This window comes from Nannospalax galili, unplaced genomic scaffold, assembly GCF_000622305.1.
Source record: "Nannospalax galili isolate Female #2095 unplaced genomic scaffold, S.galili_v1.0 scaffold597, whole genome shotgun sequence".
NCBI lineage: Eukaryota > Metazoa > Chordata > Mammalia > Rodentia > Spalacidae > Nannospalax > Nannospalax galili.
In genome coordinates, this window is record NW_008339519.1 from 789,049 (window position 1) to 808,433 (window position 19,385).

The window sequence follows — 19,385 nt, forward strand, 5'->3', positions numbered from 1 at the left end:
TATATATATATATATATCCAATAGTCTAGGAAATTGTGTAAGGCTCATTTCTGACTGCATTTATTCTCATTAAGTGCTTAGACAATTTTCTAAATGATCTGAAGAGGAGGAACAGCAATTGGCTGGAACTAGTAGACCATACCATTCAGCTTATGGTTGTCCGGGAGCTGGAGTGATGGCTCAGTGGTCAAAAGCACTGGCTGCTCCTCCAAATGACCTGAGTTCAGTTCCCAGCATAGCTAACAATGGTCTGTAACTACAGTTTCAGAGAATCTGATACACTCCTCTGGCCTCCCTGAGCATTGCATGCATATAGTGCACTTACATGCAGGCAAAAAACTCATATACATAAGATAAAAATAAGTAATAAAAAATATTATAGTTGTCAGTGTAGTAGGTCATTATTATTATAGTAGTCATTATTACTATTTACAGAACATTTTTGAACCATATGTGGAATCTTTGGGGTGCCATGTAAGAAGAGAACAGAGGTAAAGGAAACTATTTTATTGCTCCCCAAAATTGAATTACAGGGGCTACCTTATATTTAAAAGATATCCATAGTGCCACATTAGTCTGCTTTCAGTTTCTTTTATATAATTATATTGAATGAATAGCCCATAGAGGCTATTGAATAATATAAACATTTCCTGAGTGATTGGGTTATGAAACATTTGACTGATCCTTTTCCAAATAATTGTGATGGCAGGTACACATTTGGGTCACAATTTACCTGCATTATTTAGAAAAAAGAATATCTTTTATCAGCGGGAAAACTCCTTAATTCTTGAAAGCAGAAGTAAAACAGATTCTTGACAATTGCAGATTGCTGAGTAGGTCCTTAGACCTTCTCAGCTCATATCATTTATCTTTACAATATTACTGTCAGGTGAGTGGCAATAATTATCTCTTCTCGACAAATAATCCAGGTTTCCTGCTTGAGGCAGTAAACAGCTAAGAATGGGACTAGAAGTCAGGCATTTTATTTTCTTCCTAATTACACTGGAACTGATTTCTGTCTCTCATTTATTCCTATTTAATAAATTCTTGGGAGGTTTTCAAAAGTGATCAAAGGCATCAAATCACTTTTTGTGCTATATCTAAAATCTTTTGCCTTTTGTTTTTTTCTATATTATTAATTAAACAACATTTTTGAGTTCTTTATCTACTGGTTGTGGATGCCTCTTTTATTAGTTATTCTCCAGTATCTTTACGCTGTCCTTCTAGAAAATTTGCTTTTATCTTCCTCCCATCTCCAAGCTAATATGCTAGGAAAATTCTGATGTGAACAATAACTGACAGAGGAACCCCTGGTCTGCATCTTCTTGTGATAGTTATTAATGATGCGTTGTCTTCTGTAATGTGCCTTTATGAGGTGATGAGGCAAGTGTTCAAGGTTTGGTTCATTTGCTTTATGTCTAGTGACTTATACAGGGCACCAAATAAGCATGAGAGTAGCCCTTTCTTCTGAAAATTGCTTATATTATCAACAGTGTCTTGTTGACTAATTACGGTGAGGTTTTTTCAAAGTAATGTGGGATGTTTCCTTTACAACAACTTGGCATATTGCCTGTTATTTTAATTCTTAACAAAAAGTGTGAAAGATAGATGAGAATTACTGAGGCTGGAGTTAGAGTTAGGGGAATGAGAAAGGAAAGATTATCAATGATTGTAAGATAAATTGACAAAGAGGTAGAAAAAACAGGCTGTAGTTAGTGTTTGGGGAGGGGGGATTTGTTGAAAACTTTTTCAATGGCTTCACTGAGGTATAATATGCAAAACTATACATATTTAACATACAAAATGAATTTAAACATTTGCATGCCCATTAAACCTTCATCACAGTAAAGAGATCAGACACACCCATATCTTCCAAAAGATGTTCTTGGAATATCGCTTTCTTTGCATGTACTTGGCATGCTTTCTCTTGGCTTTAGTTTTCTTATTCATAGTAAGGATATGCTTATATCTACTGACCAATGGGGGTGGATGGAAATTCAATTATTTTAAATTAGTAAAGTACCATATCAGTTTAATAACTATGATTTAATAACATTGATAATAGTGGAATTTAGAAATTATCCAGTAAGAGAAAAATACTTCTTGAATAAATATTCTTTGCTAAAATCTATTCCCTGTTGTGAGCCACTCTTTTCTTTAAACCTTTAAATCATGAACACTTAGTATAGCAAACCCAGAACTGCCTTTTAAAATACATGTTGGCAATGAGGTATTGTAACAGAAAATTGTCCCTCTCTTATTAATAACAAAGCCACTACTCAACATACTCTCTTTTAGAGACAGAGCTGGAGAGAACCATGAAGGGAAATTTAGAAAGGCAGCCCACAGAAATCTAATCCTAAATATTTAGAAGTACCCATTGAAAGGCATTAGAGAGTATGTGTGGGCTTGTGAAAACAGAAAGTCTATGCATTATCCCTGCAGGTATGAATTTCAAGGGTACTTACCTCCAGGTGTACAAAAGGAATTTAGAACATAACTAACCACAGGCCAAATTGGAAAGAATGGCCTTTCTCCCACTCAGACTTTCTTGGTGGCAGCAATTCAAGCTGATTGCATGAGCTTGAGGTGTTCAGTCTGGGCTCAAACCCCTGAATGGACTCTGAGCTATTTTTTAAAATTTCTGATTAGGAAAACACAGTCCTTCTAGGGGCACTTCATCCTGCTGTTGCCTGAACGGTCACTGAAGTGTTGTGCCACCAGGGACCTCCAGCCGGCAAAGCACACACAGAATGAAATGAGAATCATTAGCTAACTCACTGCAGATGCTTCACTTCCTAACTTCGTTCATCAATGTGTTTTCTCAGATTTGAGCATCTTGTTTTTCATGTGTCTTCCTTAGTTGCATCAGAAGCAGGTCTTTAAGATTTTAAACATGGTAGCACATTGCCACATGCTAATACAAGAAAATGAAAAGCAACTGTACAATGCTATCATAATAAACAAAACACTTATTTGGTTAGAAGTTATTTGAATAATCATTTTAAGCTTTTGATTCTAAATACCTAATAAGACAATGAAATAAAAATTGCATATGATAAACAATTTTACCTTAAACATTTTTTTATTAAACTTTAAAAAACTTTACTATTTTTATTTTATGTGTATGCATGTATTCCCTGCATGTAGGTAAGTGTGCCTGTGTCGTGCAATGTCCCAGGAGGTCAGAAGAGGCTGTTGGATCCCTTGGTACTGTAGTTACAGACAGTTGTTAGCTGCCATGTGGGTGCTGGGATTTGAACCCGGGTCTTCTGCAAGAACAGACAGTGTTCTTAACTGCTGAGCCATCTCTCTAGCCCCAATTTTACCTTCTTGGTTTTATCTATTTCCTCCAGCTCTCAGGAAGTGAAGCACCTTTGAAGGAATTCTAAGACTACATAATACTTTTTTGCTGGCAGCGGGTGCTCTGTATCAGAGTACTGTCCAATAAACAATGACACCATTTGAAATGTCACAGTAAAGCTGTGGGTAGCTTAGGGAGGGGCTTTGGAGTAGAAAGACCTTTGCTAAGGAAGTGTCATTATTTACTGATGGCACCTCTAAGTAAGTCGTATTTCTCTGAGTTTTAATTTTTTTCCTTTGTAAAGAGAATCATAAAACAATTTTAGCTTCATAGGATTGAGAGCATCAAATGTTGTATGTGTGTAATATTTAGGAGTGTGCACTTTAAAATACATCATTAGTAGGCATGAAATGCCATCTTTATCTTTCTAAGTAAATGATTTATGTAAGAGGGAGATTGGGATTATGTTTTAAATACATATTTAGGTCTTTTGATGGTGGGCTTACAATGGTTCAAGCCAGGAGAATTGACAGAGAAAAGGTGCACAGAGCAAACTACACACAAGAATAGACTAAAGATCTATTTGGAATAAAGTGTGAAACTTTTATTTGGAACGTAAGTGTGGAAGTCATCAGCAGAAGCTGAGGAGAGCAGAGGTAGGTCTATGGAGCCTCTTGTAACGCCTACTTACTTAAAACTGTAGCCTGATAAGCAATAAGAATAGTTTGTGTTACACAATGTAGAGGACAGGAAGATGTATTAAAAACCAACTATATAGAACTGAGTTTCCATATTTAAAATATTTCGAGAAATTACCTTTTCTATTACCAGAAAGGATGTGGTGAGTCTGAGATTATTCTAGTTTGTAGTCTGTAAAGCTTTGGCTTTACAGGTGAACAAGAACAGTCAATAGTCAACGCATCTTGGATTGGGCAGGAGGTCAAAAGTGTGCAGGACGGATTGCTGTGCAGAGGAAGAATGCACCAGTTTCTCTTCCATTTGGGCCGGGCTTCAGTGATACAAAAGGATAATTGCCAGCATACAGAAATGTTGAAGTTTTGGGGAAGAGGACCAAGGGAGTCTACACTTGATTACACTGGCTTTCTCGTGTTTCATTACTTGGGCTAAGGAGCCTGGGAAGATTCGGAGCAGGTCCTGTGAGAGTGTGACACATCCTTGTCAGAGGAGTGAAGCACTGTTGAGCCAGAACTAGCATTCAGCCTTGTGTGATGAGCACAGAGTTGCAGCCAGCTTTGGTGACTTTAGGATGACAAGCACCCAGGATTAGAAATGGAGAAAGTGAATCGGTGCTTACTCAGGCATGGATGATGAAAATCCAAGCATGAAGACAGGGTGAGGAAGGATATTCAGTGTGCTTATAAGAGCAGTGGTGCCTTGGCATCGCCCTTCCTGGAGGCAGAGGATGAGAAGGAAGGTGTGAAGTATGAGGGGCAATCTGGCTTTTCATGTAGGGAAACTCCCAATCAGGGGTGAGGGAAGCTTTCTCCAGGATGGAAGCAGGAGAATGAGGAGGGAGAGGAGAAAGAATTTACAGCCAGGCAGAGAACAGTGGTCTTAGACAAGCTTCCTGTCAACATAACGAAGGTGATCCAAGTGCAGCCTTCACAATGGAAAGAATGGAGGGGCACGAATGAAATGAGGGTTGATCAGGCGAGGCTAAGAGGTGAGAAGGTGAAGAAATTGTAAAGTGTCAGAAAATTAGCAATTTTTTTTTTCTATTTTCTATTTATGTGGAGAAATATACAGAACACGACACGACTAAGCCACAGGTTCCCTGTGCCTGTTTGGATGGATTGGATCCCCCAGACTTTCTTTTATTCACCCCTTGTTAGAATCACTTTCAATTATATATGACACATGTTTTAGAAAAAATTGAAGAGAGAAGCTATTACAAGTTATAGGTGTGCTAGTGTGACATGATTTGGCATGTCTTCTTAGCTGACGTACAGGATATATTTAGAATGCATAAACCATTTAAATGTAGCAGTTTTAATTAGGATGGTGGGCACATTAATGGATTCATATTTAGAGAAATAAGAAATAAACACACATGTTATAATTCCCCATTAGAAAAATTTTCCTTGTCTTGTGCCTTGTAATAGCTGCATAATCTTTGTATCATATTGCAAGCTCCAGAAAGAAAGAAAAATCACAGAACTCCTGAGCCTAAATTGATCGTCTTATTAGGACAACAGCAATAGTTTTAGGAGAAAGCATGGCCAGTAACTGCCCTAACATGTTTATTGACATGTGGGCAAACTGAAAGTAGATCTTCTATTTCAAGCTAATTTTAAACATGCAAAATTATTCCCAAGCAAACTATGGCGGACCTGTGGCCAACATAGACTTGAAATTACCAAGAAGCAGTTTTCTGTTAAAAAGACATATCTATTTTAATCAATTATACATAGCCCCATAATGTATCCTTTTCAATTTCAGCTGAAATATCACTTCCTGGTGGAAGAATATAGCTGTTTTCTAAACCACATGAGATTCTCTTGCAGTTCATTCCAGGACACCCCTCCCCAGCCTTCCTTGTCTGAGCTCTCATTGTATCTTATTGTAATTCCCCTTTTTCCTGGGAATTACATGCTGGACTGTAGGCACCATGAAGGTAAAGTTGTTATCTGTTTGTTTCTTGCTTTATCCCTGGTAACTAGCTCAAACTGGCTGCTCAATAAATAGCTGTTGAAAGAACCTCTCTGGAGTATCAGTGTGCGGTGATGAAAGTGTAGAACCAGGAGATGTGAGTTCTGTTCCAGTGTACTTTTCCTCAACTGTGAACTTAAGGGATTAGTATGTGATTACGAATATTGTTCATAGTTCTATGATTCTGCACAATTCTGTATTCTAGGATTGTCTAATATACCAATGGCAACAATAGAAACATCAAGGGAACAAACTGGTGAAGAGATAATGAATTTGAAAAGTGGTACACAGTTATTTCTGTTTGGTTGTTACTATCAGGTGTTGGTGTTAGTTACTAAGCAAATTTGCTGGAAGAAGAGCTGCTCTGTATCACACACACACACACACACACACACACACACACACACACATACACACACACAATTAGTCCTTCATAGTCAACAAATTCCACATGCACAGGCACCAGTAACCCAGCTTGGAAATACTAGGAAGAAAAGATAGTGTCTATAGTCAACATGCAAAGATATTTTTCTTGTCAATATTCCCTAAATAATACAGTATAATAATTATTCACATAGAGTTTACACTGTATTTGGTATTAGAAGCACTCTGCAGATGATTCAAAGATTCAGTAGAGACATGTGTAGGTCATTTGCAAGCACCACATCGTATTATGTTAGAGATTTGAGTATCTACAGGTTTTGGTATTCATGGGGGATTCTGAGCAGTTTCCCTTGTTCGCAGAAGGATGACCGCAATAGCATCAGGAACCTGAGGCCTGATGATTCCCAGTGGGAAAGTGGTGTAATGTGCAATGGAAGGCTAGGAGAGAATTGACAGGTGTGGACCCACAGAAGTGCTGTTTCCATTGCTTCAAGTCAGCGGTGCGGGAGTGTGGCTGTTTACCTCCACCACTCCTTGGCAGCCTCACTCTTGGGAATTCCCTTAACGTCAACTTCATTCGTTACAAAGGCAGCAAGCCGTAGCCAATGTTCTTTTTGTGTCAGGAATGTTCATGTATAGACTAGCCCTCTTTGTTGGAAACATTTGCAATTAATCCAACAAACAAACAAATGCGAATTTCACACTGCCTGATTCAACCAACCCTGCTGGTTTGCAGACCGGCTACAGCTACTACCTATTATATAAGAAAGCGAATTGAAATTCCTACTATGGACCTAACCTAATTTCCAAATGATAATAGGCATGGATTCCCAGAAGTGCTATAAGCCTCTTGATAGTAACATCCTAATTTCCTTTCCTGGTAAACGTTTTAAATAAGATTTTTGCACCAAAGGAAATTAACCTTTAAATTAATTGTAATTATAAAATGCCATCACTGATTTTTGTCTTCAGCCTAATTACTTTCTATTATTTAAACAAAGTGCACCTCCTGCGAGCTTTAAGTTTGTTTCTCTTTCACTTGCTACCCACACAATACCAACCCATCATAGAAGAGGCCACTCAGAGCATCCCCTGGTACAGAGGCCTTATTTAAATGTCACTCAGAATCCAGGGCTCCCCAGCCTCCTAGCTCATTTGACAAAGCTGTCTTTCAGGGCTTACATGCAAGGTTCTCTGCTAAGATATTTTGGTTCTGCACATGTGGTGGCTGGTCCTTAGACATCGCATGTTTCTCAGTTCTGCTGTCAGAAGGAGGTGGCTAAGCCCATTCTTCTGTCTCTCTTTCATGTCACTCCCAAAGCTAAAGTACAACTGCATGCGGTACAGTGGTCACCAGCCAACATCATTCATCAAAAGACAAACTGTGAATGTCAGATTCTCAGCAGGCCTCTGACCTAGAGGACTTTTAGAGAAAGCGCTTCCCCAAGTCAGCTTTGGTCTTGCTGCCATTTGTTCTTTGGAGATGGGACTAAAGGATCCCAGCAACTTCATTTTGTGAACATACATATTAACATTCTGGTGCCAGGAAGTCTATTTTTTCTTGCAACTTGGCTCCTCTTTTTCCTGTGTTATGATCTATGCTAGACCACAGGCACAAAACACCCACTATAGGTAGACCGGGGTGCACACTGTTGGAAGGCGATCAAAATGGAAGATTTTCTTTCAATTCTTTTTGTAAATGTCACTACTCTCCTCTTTCTGTTCATACATGCTGACTTTCTTTTCTACTGAGGCTGATTAAAACAATTGGGCTAGTCTTCATCTCTACTAGTTAATTTCAGTTCACGGTTCCAGAAATATTTTCCGCATGAAATACCTCTTTTATATATCCTCGATAAAAGTATTCTCTGTTTATCTGAATATTGTTGCCTCTGTATTTATTCTGTAGAAGCGAAGTTCTAACAGCAAAGGAATCATTTCTTTCCTTTCAAATTTTGATTTGGAAAGATTAGATTTACATAAAGGAAAATACTGTGGGTGTTTATGTGTGTATCTGTGTGAATGAAAAGCCACGTAGCAAAACAGAGTAGAAAATATGAGGAAAAGAAAAAACAAGAAATGGTTGTTGAAGAAGCAGCTTCAACTTGTTACTTGAAAATCTAAATTTAGAAATAGAGCTCATGTATTTCTCTCACGCGACCACAGGAGGGAGCAATTTAATAGCGTGAAAAAAAAGATCAGCGCTGGCTAAGTTTGAAGAGAACACGAAATGCCATGCATCACTCTTAGAGGCCACTGTGGTCACTGAGAGGAACACACATGTGATTGACAGGAGCCATACGCCCATGTGCCTATGTATTCATCTGTCCCACATATTGATCTCTGACTCAGTCTTTTATTTTCATACATGACAGCACCTCTTTTTTACCCCTTCCATTTGCCTAGAAAGTGACAATCGATACTTTATTCTCTTGGCCACTCGACTGCTTAGAATAAACAGAAGTGCAGGGAGTTGCCACATTATTGTATCAGTTTCTACAAACTCCAAGAAATGTTTGTAGAGAGCCCACTGGTTAACTCCTTTATTTTCCAAAAACCTTCTGGTGGAGGATGTGCTAATCCTAAGGACATACAGAAAATGAGACACGTTCCCAACATTCTTTAATCCAGAAAGTCAGCGTTACTGCACTGGATTTTGGAAGTTCAGTCAGTTTAGGCAAGTGAGTACATCTTTATGGGCTATAAAGCTAAGGTGTTAGGACAGAGCAGTAGGCAGTCATTTCTGTCCTTTCAAAACGCAAAGAATTTGAAAGAAAGTTTAGGTAGACTGAAAGAACATTAAATTCAATGCAAGGCTTCTGTGCTTTGGGTAGGTGGAAAAGAAGGAAGGTAAGATGTTTCATTGTGAGCCCACTAGGTTTCTGCAAAGCATAGCTACGTGCTAGTGCAACCACAGTCTAGGCCTTTAACCTTTAATCATATGTGATGCTGTTCAGAGATGAGGGAAGCTACAGCAAGAGTTTTGGGTTGATTAAAAGTTGTCAGATATGAACAAGATTATTTCACTTGGTCATCTTCTAAGACAACTGTGACAAGGAGATGTCAGACAATGATATATCAACTGTATATCTTTCATTTGATTGCTTGAGTATGATTCTTCATAAACAAGACAATTTTTTCCTTGCAACCCTACTTGCCAATCAGACACACTCTGCACCTTTTCTGAATTGTTTGCTACCTCTGGAGTTAATGTCTGAGGCGTGATTTAAAATAAAAAGAAATTTCAGGTTACCAAATAGAATGTACACTGTGGTCTAAACAATCACATAAGAATGGTAAATGACTGACAGTAAGAAAAGAAAAATGGAAGAGATGGAATGAGAAAGTGAAAGAAAGGAGGGGCAGTTAATGGAAGGATGAAAGTCAGGACATAAAATGTGGCAAAATTCAACTGAGAATCTGGACTCAGTTATGAGGTCATTTTGATGATCTCTCCTTCCACTTTTTTCTTTATCTGTATTTCCTATACTTTCTTCAGTAGACCTCCATTCAAAGGGCAGAATGTCCCTCTTTGCTACCACATCTACCCTCTGTATTGATGGTTGTTCAAGGAATTATATTCAAGCCTGATGGCTGTGGCTAGCTGGAACGATGTTCAAAATACACAGCATGGAGTTTCATAAACAGCAGAGCAGGCCAGCAGGTTTCAGAAGAAAAATCAAACAAAAATAATAGAAAATTATTATCCTGAGCACAGTGAATAATTTTCTTTGGCTTTATTTTTAAATGAAAGATTCCATAAATCAATTGTGACTTTTAGCCCTAGGCCACTTGTCTTCAGAGAATTCAGGACAGGCTCTTATTCATTTGTGCTTAGTTGGTGTGTGTGTGTGTGTGTGTGTGTGTGTGTGTGTGTGTATGTGTGTGTGCGCGCGCGTGCGCACATGTGGAGGTCAACCAAGTTTAAATTTCTAGAATTCATTTTCCAATATTGCTTTCAGAATAACTCCCTTAGGTTATTATTTTTAAATGACATTCCACATCTTTTTTCCAGGTGATTTCAATATTGAATAACATTTGAAAACACATTGCAGCTCTATTAGAGAAGGCAGTGACTACAGTGATCCCTCTGTAACCATGGGAATGCTAGATCTTTCTGTGGATACTAAAACTCACAGATGTTCAGGTCTCTAGATAAAATGGCACAGAATTTATATGCAGCCTACACACACAGTGTGTAGAGATGACTTTGAGTCATCTCTAGATTAGTTGTAATGCTCAATACAAATCAAATACAATGTATAACAAATAGTTGCTATATTATATTATTAAGGAATTATTGATGAGGACAGAAAAGTCTGGAAATAGTCAGTTCAAGTGCAATCTTCCCCCACACCAAATATTTTCTGTCTGACATTGTTTGAATTCATGAGTTAAAGAGCCTATATATATGCAAAACCAACTGTACTTAGAAAATCAATGCATTTGCAAGAGACTAGCACTTAGTTGTACTTTATTTTAGGGAAAAAATATTTTTAAAGAAAAGATAGTACAAATCAAGAAGCCATAAGATGATGGATTTTTTTCTCTTGTGGATTAGTGATATTTCCAGTGAAATTCTTTTAATAGTCTATAAAGCATAAAGACAAATTCTTAGCTCTGTCACTGAAGCGGTCAGCCCACTGTTGTAAGGACTAAGCAAGAGAAAAAGCAACATACATGATAAAAGGCACAGTAGATCAGGAAGCTCTGAAAACTTCACTTCTTTTACAGAATATCGTAAGAAAGAACAAGTACAGTGGTACTGAAAGATCTGGGGCAGTGAGGAAAACTCAGCATGGGTAGGGACAGAGAATACAGTGGAGAGCTCTGCCTCAGAGACAGCACAGCTAGGAAGCCTGCTCTCACAGTGGAAGCCTTTTCTCTTTAGGCAGACTACTGAACAAACATGAAAGTGAGTTGTGGTGGTTGCCCTGTTCAAGAAAGTTATGTGGGATACTGTAGAACTTCTCAAGCAGGGGTCCAAGCTTCCTGTTTTCCCTGTTGTGGAACTACTTCTCTAAAGACAAATGATACCACAATTGTAGGCGTTGGCTTGGATCTACTGCTTGGTGGCCATGAGCAGGCAGGGCAATATTTCCACCCCAAAGCCCTAACCTACAAGAAAATGGTAAGCTAGTAAGCTGAGGCTAGCTCTGCTTGGCACCCCATAGATATGTTCATATGTCTAGAAACTACATTGTGTGTGTGTGTGTGTGTGTGTGTGTGTGTGTGTGTGTGTGTGGCTGAATTATATCCCTTCCCCTCAATTCATAAATTGAAGGCTTAAAACTCAGTGTGATAATATTTTGGGACAGGACTTTTAAAGAGCTGAGTAAAGTTAAATGAGATCATCAGGACAAGTCTTCAACTATATCGGGATTATTAAAACAACAAGAAAGGGACACAGAGAAACAACATGGAAGGACTTTTAAAAGGTCCATCTATAAGCCTAGGAGAGGCCTCAGGACACACCACCCTGCTAACATCTTGCTCTTGGATGTTCAGCCTGAAGAACTGGATGAAAGTGCATTTCTGTGGTTTAAGCTACCAAGTCTGTGTTATCAGGGCAGCCCTACTGATTCCTACAAGGGAAGAGTGTCTCCATCTCTCTACATGAGCTCTGCAGAGAAGTTGGCTGTTGTATTTTAGTAGGCACAGCAGGTGGCAGTGGTGTTCCGTGCGTTTGTGCAGTCAGCCAGTTTGCCAGGCTGCGACTGGTTTAGATTATGGGGTCAAGCATGGAGACTTCAAGGTTCAAGCTTCTTTGCTTGAAAGAAATGCTGCATTAAAGTGCCTGTTGTAAGGCTAGACATGTAGCTCAATAGGTAGAGTGCTTGCCTGGCTTGCATGAGACCCCAAGTTCAATTCTCAGTACTGCATAAGTGGGGCATGGTAGCCTGTCTGAAATCCTAGCACTTGAGGGTCCGGGGCAAGGGTGTACTCAGGTCTGTGAGGCCTGAGGAACAGCACTGGGCACAAAGCTGTTCAGCTTCAGGCTAGCTTCAAGTTCACGTCATTCATCCAGTCGTCATCATCTGGTCCTTATCTCCATAGTCCATTATCCACCATAAATTACACAGAACAAACTGTCCTCTTAGGAGTGGAAACATAACTAATTTGATAAGCCGGTACCTAGAACCTACTCTTACCACTGTATTTCTATCAAAATGCTTCATTACAGAGTCATAGAAGGATGACCAGACACAGGCAACTTCCCCAGTGTTTGTGCATACATTAAACTCCATTCTTCAAAGTTTGCTTTTGGAGAGATCTTTTTTATTTTTACAGAAATTTTAAGGATCAAGATAATCTTTGAAATCACCAAAAGTTGACAATGTTTTTGACTCATCTTTATGTAAGACTATTTTAAGCAAGATTTCTAGGCAGTGTCTTTAGATAAGCACACAGGTAATAGGCCAAGACAATAAAAATCTGTGGAAAATATCAACCATAGTGTTTTATTCAGCAAACACTCTTGTTTCTGTGGATGACTACAAATTAACCTAATCAGAGGTCACCAAAGTTCACTGGATACAGAGCCATTCCCGATGAACCTCTTTAGGCTGTCCACTGGGTCCATGAACATTTAATTCCAGTGCCAGAGAACTTGGAAATAAAAATAAAGAAATCTTTCACTAAGCAGTCAGACTACCATTAGAAAACTCGTTCATGAGACATCTGGTATGTTTCAGATTAATAAAAGCAGGTAAGAGGTGACCGCCAACAAAATAGATAAGAAGACACACTCATTACTTTTAAGGAATCTTAAAAAATTAAGAAATTATCAGGTGTTATTCCATAGAATTCATCTTCTAAAAGATATTGGTGACTTCTGATTTTCTTGGATTTACATGACATTGGTAAAAATTTGATTTAAGGCAGAATTCTCTAAGACACACTCCTAGAATTTGTATTTTCTAGAATAAGTTTTCTTTTGGTCTTTTTGAGACAGGGTCTCCCTATAGCCCCAGCTGGCCTGGAACTCACTATGTAGACCAGGCTGGCCTTGAACTCACAGAGATCCGCCTGCCTCTGCCTCCTGAGTGCTGGGATTAAAGGCGTGCACCACCACGCCCCACCCAAGAGTACCTTTTTTTAAAAAAACAAAATTACATTTATTTATTCTCTCTCTCTTTCTCTCTCTCTCTCTCTCTCTCTCTCTCTCTCTCTCTCTCTTTCTCTGCACAAGCATGCCACATCATGTGTATGGCAGTCAGAGGATTACTTGTGGGAGTCAGTTCTCTCCTTCTATCACGTGTGTTAAGAGGCTTGAACTCAAAATTTCAGGCTTAGTGGCAAGTGCCTTTACCTGCTGAGCCACCTTGCTGGTCCAGGGGCATCATTTTTAAGAGCAACTAGTGAGTCCTACGTCTGCCTACCATGCCTCAACAGTTCTTTCTTGTGGGAACCACAGTGAAGTTTTCATCCTTAATTTCTGCCTCAAGATTGCTTTTGGTACCTCCCTTATGAAACCCTTCAGGGCATGCTGTGCTCTCCCCAAGAAACTGAGTATAAAGAAACTCTGCTTCTCTTTGATATGTACCTGTCTATATTATATCTTACCTAGGTACTGCTAACACGAAACCGAATTGGGAAAAATTGAACATACTTCTTTATTATTCCACTCTCAGAGTTGTCATTGTCTAAAAAAGTATTCTAAATTTTCATTGTCAAGTTTACTTGGCTTTGAAAATCTTGTGAAATGAGCATTTCTTACATCTCCTTTGCAAAATGCTATTCTGGAGAGATGCTGATTATCTGTGTGGGAGACCCCTAGGTCAGTAAGTGTTGTCTAAAGGTAGAATGGGCTGGAATCTTGTGAAATGCTTTCAAATACCACAGTGCAAGGAAATTCCAGTGTACATCACAAGACTGACCTGTGGATTCTTCTTCTTTAAGGTTTAATAAATAGACACTGAACGGCAAGATCTGAATGTGCTCACATGATCTGTTGGGTTCATACATTTTATTTTATTTTATTTTTTTTGGTCTTTTTGAGACAGGGTCTCCCTGTAGCCCCAGCTGTCCTGGAACTCACTATGTAGACCAGGCTGGTCTTGAACTCACAGAGATCTGCCTGCCTCTGCCTCCCAAGTGCTGGGATTAAAGGCGTGTGCCACCATGCCCGGCAGGTTCATACATTTTAAAATCCACATATCTTTATCATCTATAATCTTTGAATAAGACTTTTGTGCATAGGATGAGTGCAGATATCTTCTCTTGCACCTCAAACTCAACCTGTCCACACTCAGTGAATTATTGTGTCCTTATTCTAGCTTTCTTGGGGGCGTTCTTACCTACCATTCAGACATCTAGGAATCTATGTCTCCTCCTTTTCCTTGCCAGAGTCCCCAACCACACCCCACTGCTCAATCACTATATCATGTCATAACCGACCCTATCATGGCCTATCATATCATCATATCAAACAGTCAATCATTCTTCTTCATCTGTAATACTGGTATTTGTCCAAATCCTTTTCATCTCAATCTTGACCAATTTAATGGTATCTTGAATAGTTTTCCTTTTCCTAATTTCCTCCTTCCAGTCTCTATCCTCCATACTAATGCCAATGTAACTTCCTTAAGTCCATTACTGATTACATGACTCTGTTTTTATAAACTACTTACCAACTGATTTCCCATTGTACCATACAAAATAAAGACTAACCTCTTTGTCTTCCATACCGTTTTCTATTATCCCATTCATGCGTGCATTTCTGATTTTCTCTTTATGTGCCCTTACAGCACAAAATACAGTCCATTCATATTAACCTCTATGCTTAGGTGCTTACACCTCATTTACCCATACATCAGCTCCCAACATGTATCTACTGATCTTTTGGCCTTTTTTTTTTTTTTTTTTTTTTTTTTTTTTTTTTGAGAAAGGGCCTCCTGGTAGCCCCAGCTGGCCTGGAACTCACTATGTAGGATGGGTTGGCCTTGAACTTACAGAGATCTGCCTGCCTCTGCTTCCTGAATGCTGGGATTAAAGGCATGTGCTACCATGCCCAACTGTATCTACTGATCTTTCAAGAGCACATTCAAGAGTAGCCTTCACTATGAAAATGTTTCTGATGTCTTTCCTCTCTTATACCACTAGAGAGAGTTTTATTATACTTGTTCATTTGTTTGAGTCTCGTACTAGACAGCAAGTTCTAGAGGGAAGCGGTTTACTCATCTTAAAATCTAAGTCTGACATAGCACTTAATAAACAAGGAATGTTCTGTAAAGACTCACATCATAAAAAGACTATCATTTACTTTTGCACATAAAATAACATAATTTTGTACTATATTTAATTGATATTAGAGAATGATTGCAAATTGCCTCTTGCAAGTTATTTATTTAGTACTTGAAGAGGAAACACGCATTTCATTTTAGCTTTTTCCCTAAGTAGGGGAGAAGGGGGCTCATCTTTGCTTTCACCTCATTCGCTCAACAATCTTGTCATTACGAATATTTCAGGGCTGTTTTAAAAAATTATTTTCCTTGAAAAATTTCCTAAAGAGAATAGGATATTCTCTCTCTCTCTCTCTCTCTCTCTCTCTCTCTCTCTCTCTCTCTATATATATATATATATATACTTGTCTTTTCAGATCTTTAGACACAAGGAAGTCAAGAAAGATTCGACATCATGTTAAGAAGAGAGGAGAGGCTGACGAAGTGACTTTGAGACTTTCATGAAGGGACCACTGTCTAAACTGTGGATCAAAGAGTCAGACTGAGGGCTGAGATATAGAGTTCTAGCCATTTGCAGCAAATTATAGGAACAAAAAGACACACGTATGTTCAACTTCCAAGAGACAAATTTCCCAACTTAACCGAAGTCAAGTATTGGCAGTTTTAAGAACTATTGCAAATTATTGATTGCTGAGATTTGTAGTCCTTAATGAAACTGATTAATTATCAACACACAATAAATGAATTGTAAAAAAAGAAAACCATCAAGTCAACTGCATTTAGAGCTCATGTTTATATCCAATCTCCCATCTGCATTCCCTACTAAATTGTCATAAGAACAGATTTTTAAAATATTTCCAAATGAAAAGAAAAATATGTGTTTTGAAAAGGACTGCTTCTGTCCCTTTAATATGCTGATTCTTTTGTGACAAATACTTTAGCCTGATGGGCACCAGAAGCTCATTTTCTGTTCCACTGCTGTGTTGAGGGTTATTGTCTAAGGGGTAGAAAGGCCAGGGAGGAAGCGGTAAAGAAGCTTTGAACTTGAAAGAAACAGAACAGAGCTTTGTACTTACAGCTGTCCTCTTCTTCAGTTATACATTTCACAACATAACAGGCGTAGATGAACCCCGCCAGCTGAAACAAAACAGAGAAGTTTCAGACATCAAGCTAGGGCAAGAGATTCCGGCCACCCTCAGGAGGGGCTTTTCAAAGATCAGCAGTTACGGTCAGATTCAGTCCTCCAAAACAGTTCAGCAGACCGGATCTTGACTCCACTGTGGGTGTTCGAAGTGCGTGATATCCGTATGCCTTGTAATTAAGTAGAATGCTTTACTGTTCTCTAATTTTTATGTGTAAGATTTGTTAATTTCTAGGTAAATCTAAACCAAAATATTTTAGGTGCAATGATAGGAAAAAATTATGGCCATTTATTAATGGTTTTAACACTTGCATTTATGCCAGACAATTACTTTTCCTGAACTTAGGACCTAGGCTTTCAAATTTGAATTCTTTTTGATCAGTAGAAAGACACTTTGAGAAAAAATATCAAGAAGATTCCATGATATGTTGAATGAGTTCCTTAAAAGTATTTGAAACTCTTATTTCACCTGTAACAGAGTTCAGGGCATTCTGAACATAATTCAAAAGGAAATGAGAAGGACATCAGCCAGCAAGGAGCATCATCAGATCGTGCTGAGCGTGGGATTGTGCCTGTCACACCATGCTTTCGAAAACATACCACAGTATATTCCCCACGGTCACCAAAGTCCTTGTTCACTGAAATTTGTGCCTATAAATAAATATAGCAAAGTCACTTGGATCTATCTCTCAAGAATAAGTGGTTTTGCACACTTCCATATCAGTAGTATAATATTTACTCAAATTATGAGCTCTGATAGAAAGAAATGAATGAATATCATTTACTGATAAGTTATGTTTTTTTAGCAAAAGCAACCCAAACATGTAGAATTCTTTTTTTTAACTATAAAACAGTGAATTTAATTGAGATTTTTCACTGTGTGTATTATTGCACCTGTTCTTCACGTCCCCAAGCCCCTCCATCATCAGTCTTCATTCCCCTGGCTGTTTCCATTCATAAATTGCCTTTCAAATGCTCCCCCTTTTGTTTTCTTATTTCACTTCACACCTACACACACTTGCACACACTTGCACACACTTGCACCCCCCCACACAAGAAACAAGATATTTTGTTTTTCCTTCCCCACCCCCATTCTCCCTTCTCTGTACACCTCTTTCTTCCCCTTCACCACCCTCTTTCTACTTCCATACTTTATTGTTCTATGTATATATATTATATACATATAAATATAAATTTAATGTAGATTTTGCATATGATAATAATATGCAATGCTTGTCCTTCTTGAATAGCCTTTAAAAATCTTAACTTGATAATTTCTAGTTCCACCTACTTTCCTGCAAATGACATTATTTCATTCTTTATTGCTGAATAAAATTATATTGTATATCTGTATCACATTTTTGATCCATTCATCTGCTGATGAACATCTAGTCTTGTTCCTTATCTGCTTATAGTGAACAGTGTAGCATGGATGTGCAAGTAAGAGGTGCATTCTCAGAAAAATGGTGAAGAATTTCCATGGTGACATTTCAGCCAGCCATTGATCTAGGCGAATACTGACCCTCAGGACCATATTTAGTGTGAAGAAGGGGATGGTAGGAAATGTTGTAGTCTTCAACCAGCAAGCTAAAGCTGGAGGAAGAAAGGTAGAGCTTAATGAAGATGTCTCTCATTTCTAGACAGTGACCTTCTGTAGGATATGGGTGGAATATTCAGTGTTTTAATGAAAATGAAGTCACAGTGTTCTCTAGTAGGTATTTAATGAACACAGAACTAATACTACTTGGAGACAAAGACAGGTCCACTTAAAAGTCATGCTGAAAGCATTACATTTGGATTTGAGAGAAAAAGCATGCTCTGGAAGAATCTTGCTGTCTTCCAAAGGGCACTGGTTATGGGGTCAAACACTAATCATCCTGGGAGAGAGAGATACAGCAGTGAGCACACTTGGGGAGAAAGTGCTGGGGAGGAGTGTGCCACATGGTCTTCACAGGCCTTTGTTTTTGGATCCTGGATGAGAGCATGTCCACTTCTAGCTTCCTCATTAATACCCTGAGTGTAGTGTCTGAAGCAGTGCACAAGCTAGAAAGAGAATTAATACCAAGGATGCTAGATGGACGGAATTAGCCTTGTTTTTTAAAAAGTTAGAAAGCTCATCAAATCAGCATGCTTTTCTTTTTGAATTATTTTCTGTGACTGGAAATAAAGGAGTGACAGCAAGAATTATTCTCTTATAGAGTAGTCAACAGGATATTTGTCTGGGGGAGGCCAAATTTTAGACTACTGGGTATTCTGCTTTTGACTTTAGCAAAGATTTTGATCTAATTAATAAAAATCATATGATGACTTGGGAAGATGCTTGAAGTATTCTAGTTAGTCAGCATACCACAGAGATACTTGCCCATGCATGTTTATTGCTGTACTACTCGTAAAAGTAAAGAAATAGAGCCCACCTAGATGCCTATCAGCTGATAAATGGATAAAGAAAATGTGGCATAGACACAATGGAATTTTATATCAACCATAAAAAATGAAATAATGAATCTGAATGAAAATGGAGGAAACTGGAAATCTGTATGAAGTAAAATAAGCCAAAAGGCAGAAAGACAAATCTGTTTCTGTGTGTGTGTGTGTGTGTGTGTGTGTGTGTGTGTGTGTGTGTGTAGGGGGGATTGCCATGAAAGTAGAAAGGGGGTCATGAGAGATGTTAGGAGATCTTAATGTGGAGTAGAGGGTAATG

The 19,385-nt window shown here is 38.5% G+C and overlaps 1 protein-coding gene across 2 annotated transcripts in view; it reads right to left on the reverse strand.

Annotated features, from left to right (window-relative positions):
- Positions 1-19,385, reverse strand: part of Nkain2 (sodium/potassium transporting ATPase interacting 2) — a 1,147,657-nt gene that overhangs the window by 8,782 nt on the left and 1,119,490 nt on the right. For both annotated transcript variants that reach the window (XR_607320.3, XM_008834260.3), the window contains exon 5: positions 16,620-16,680. Coding sequence is in view for 1 of the 2 variants with exons in the window: in XM_008834260.3 (XP_008832482.1) it covers positions 16,620-16,680 (61 nt within the window). In the remaining variant the exon portion in view is untranslated. The remainder of the gene's footprint in view (positions 1-16,619; positions 16,681-19,385) is intronic.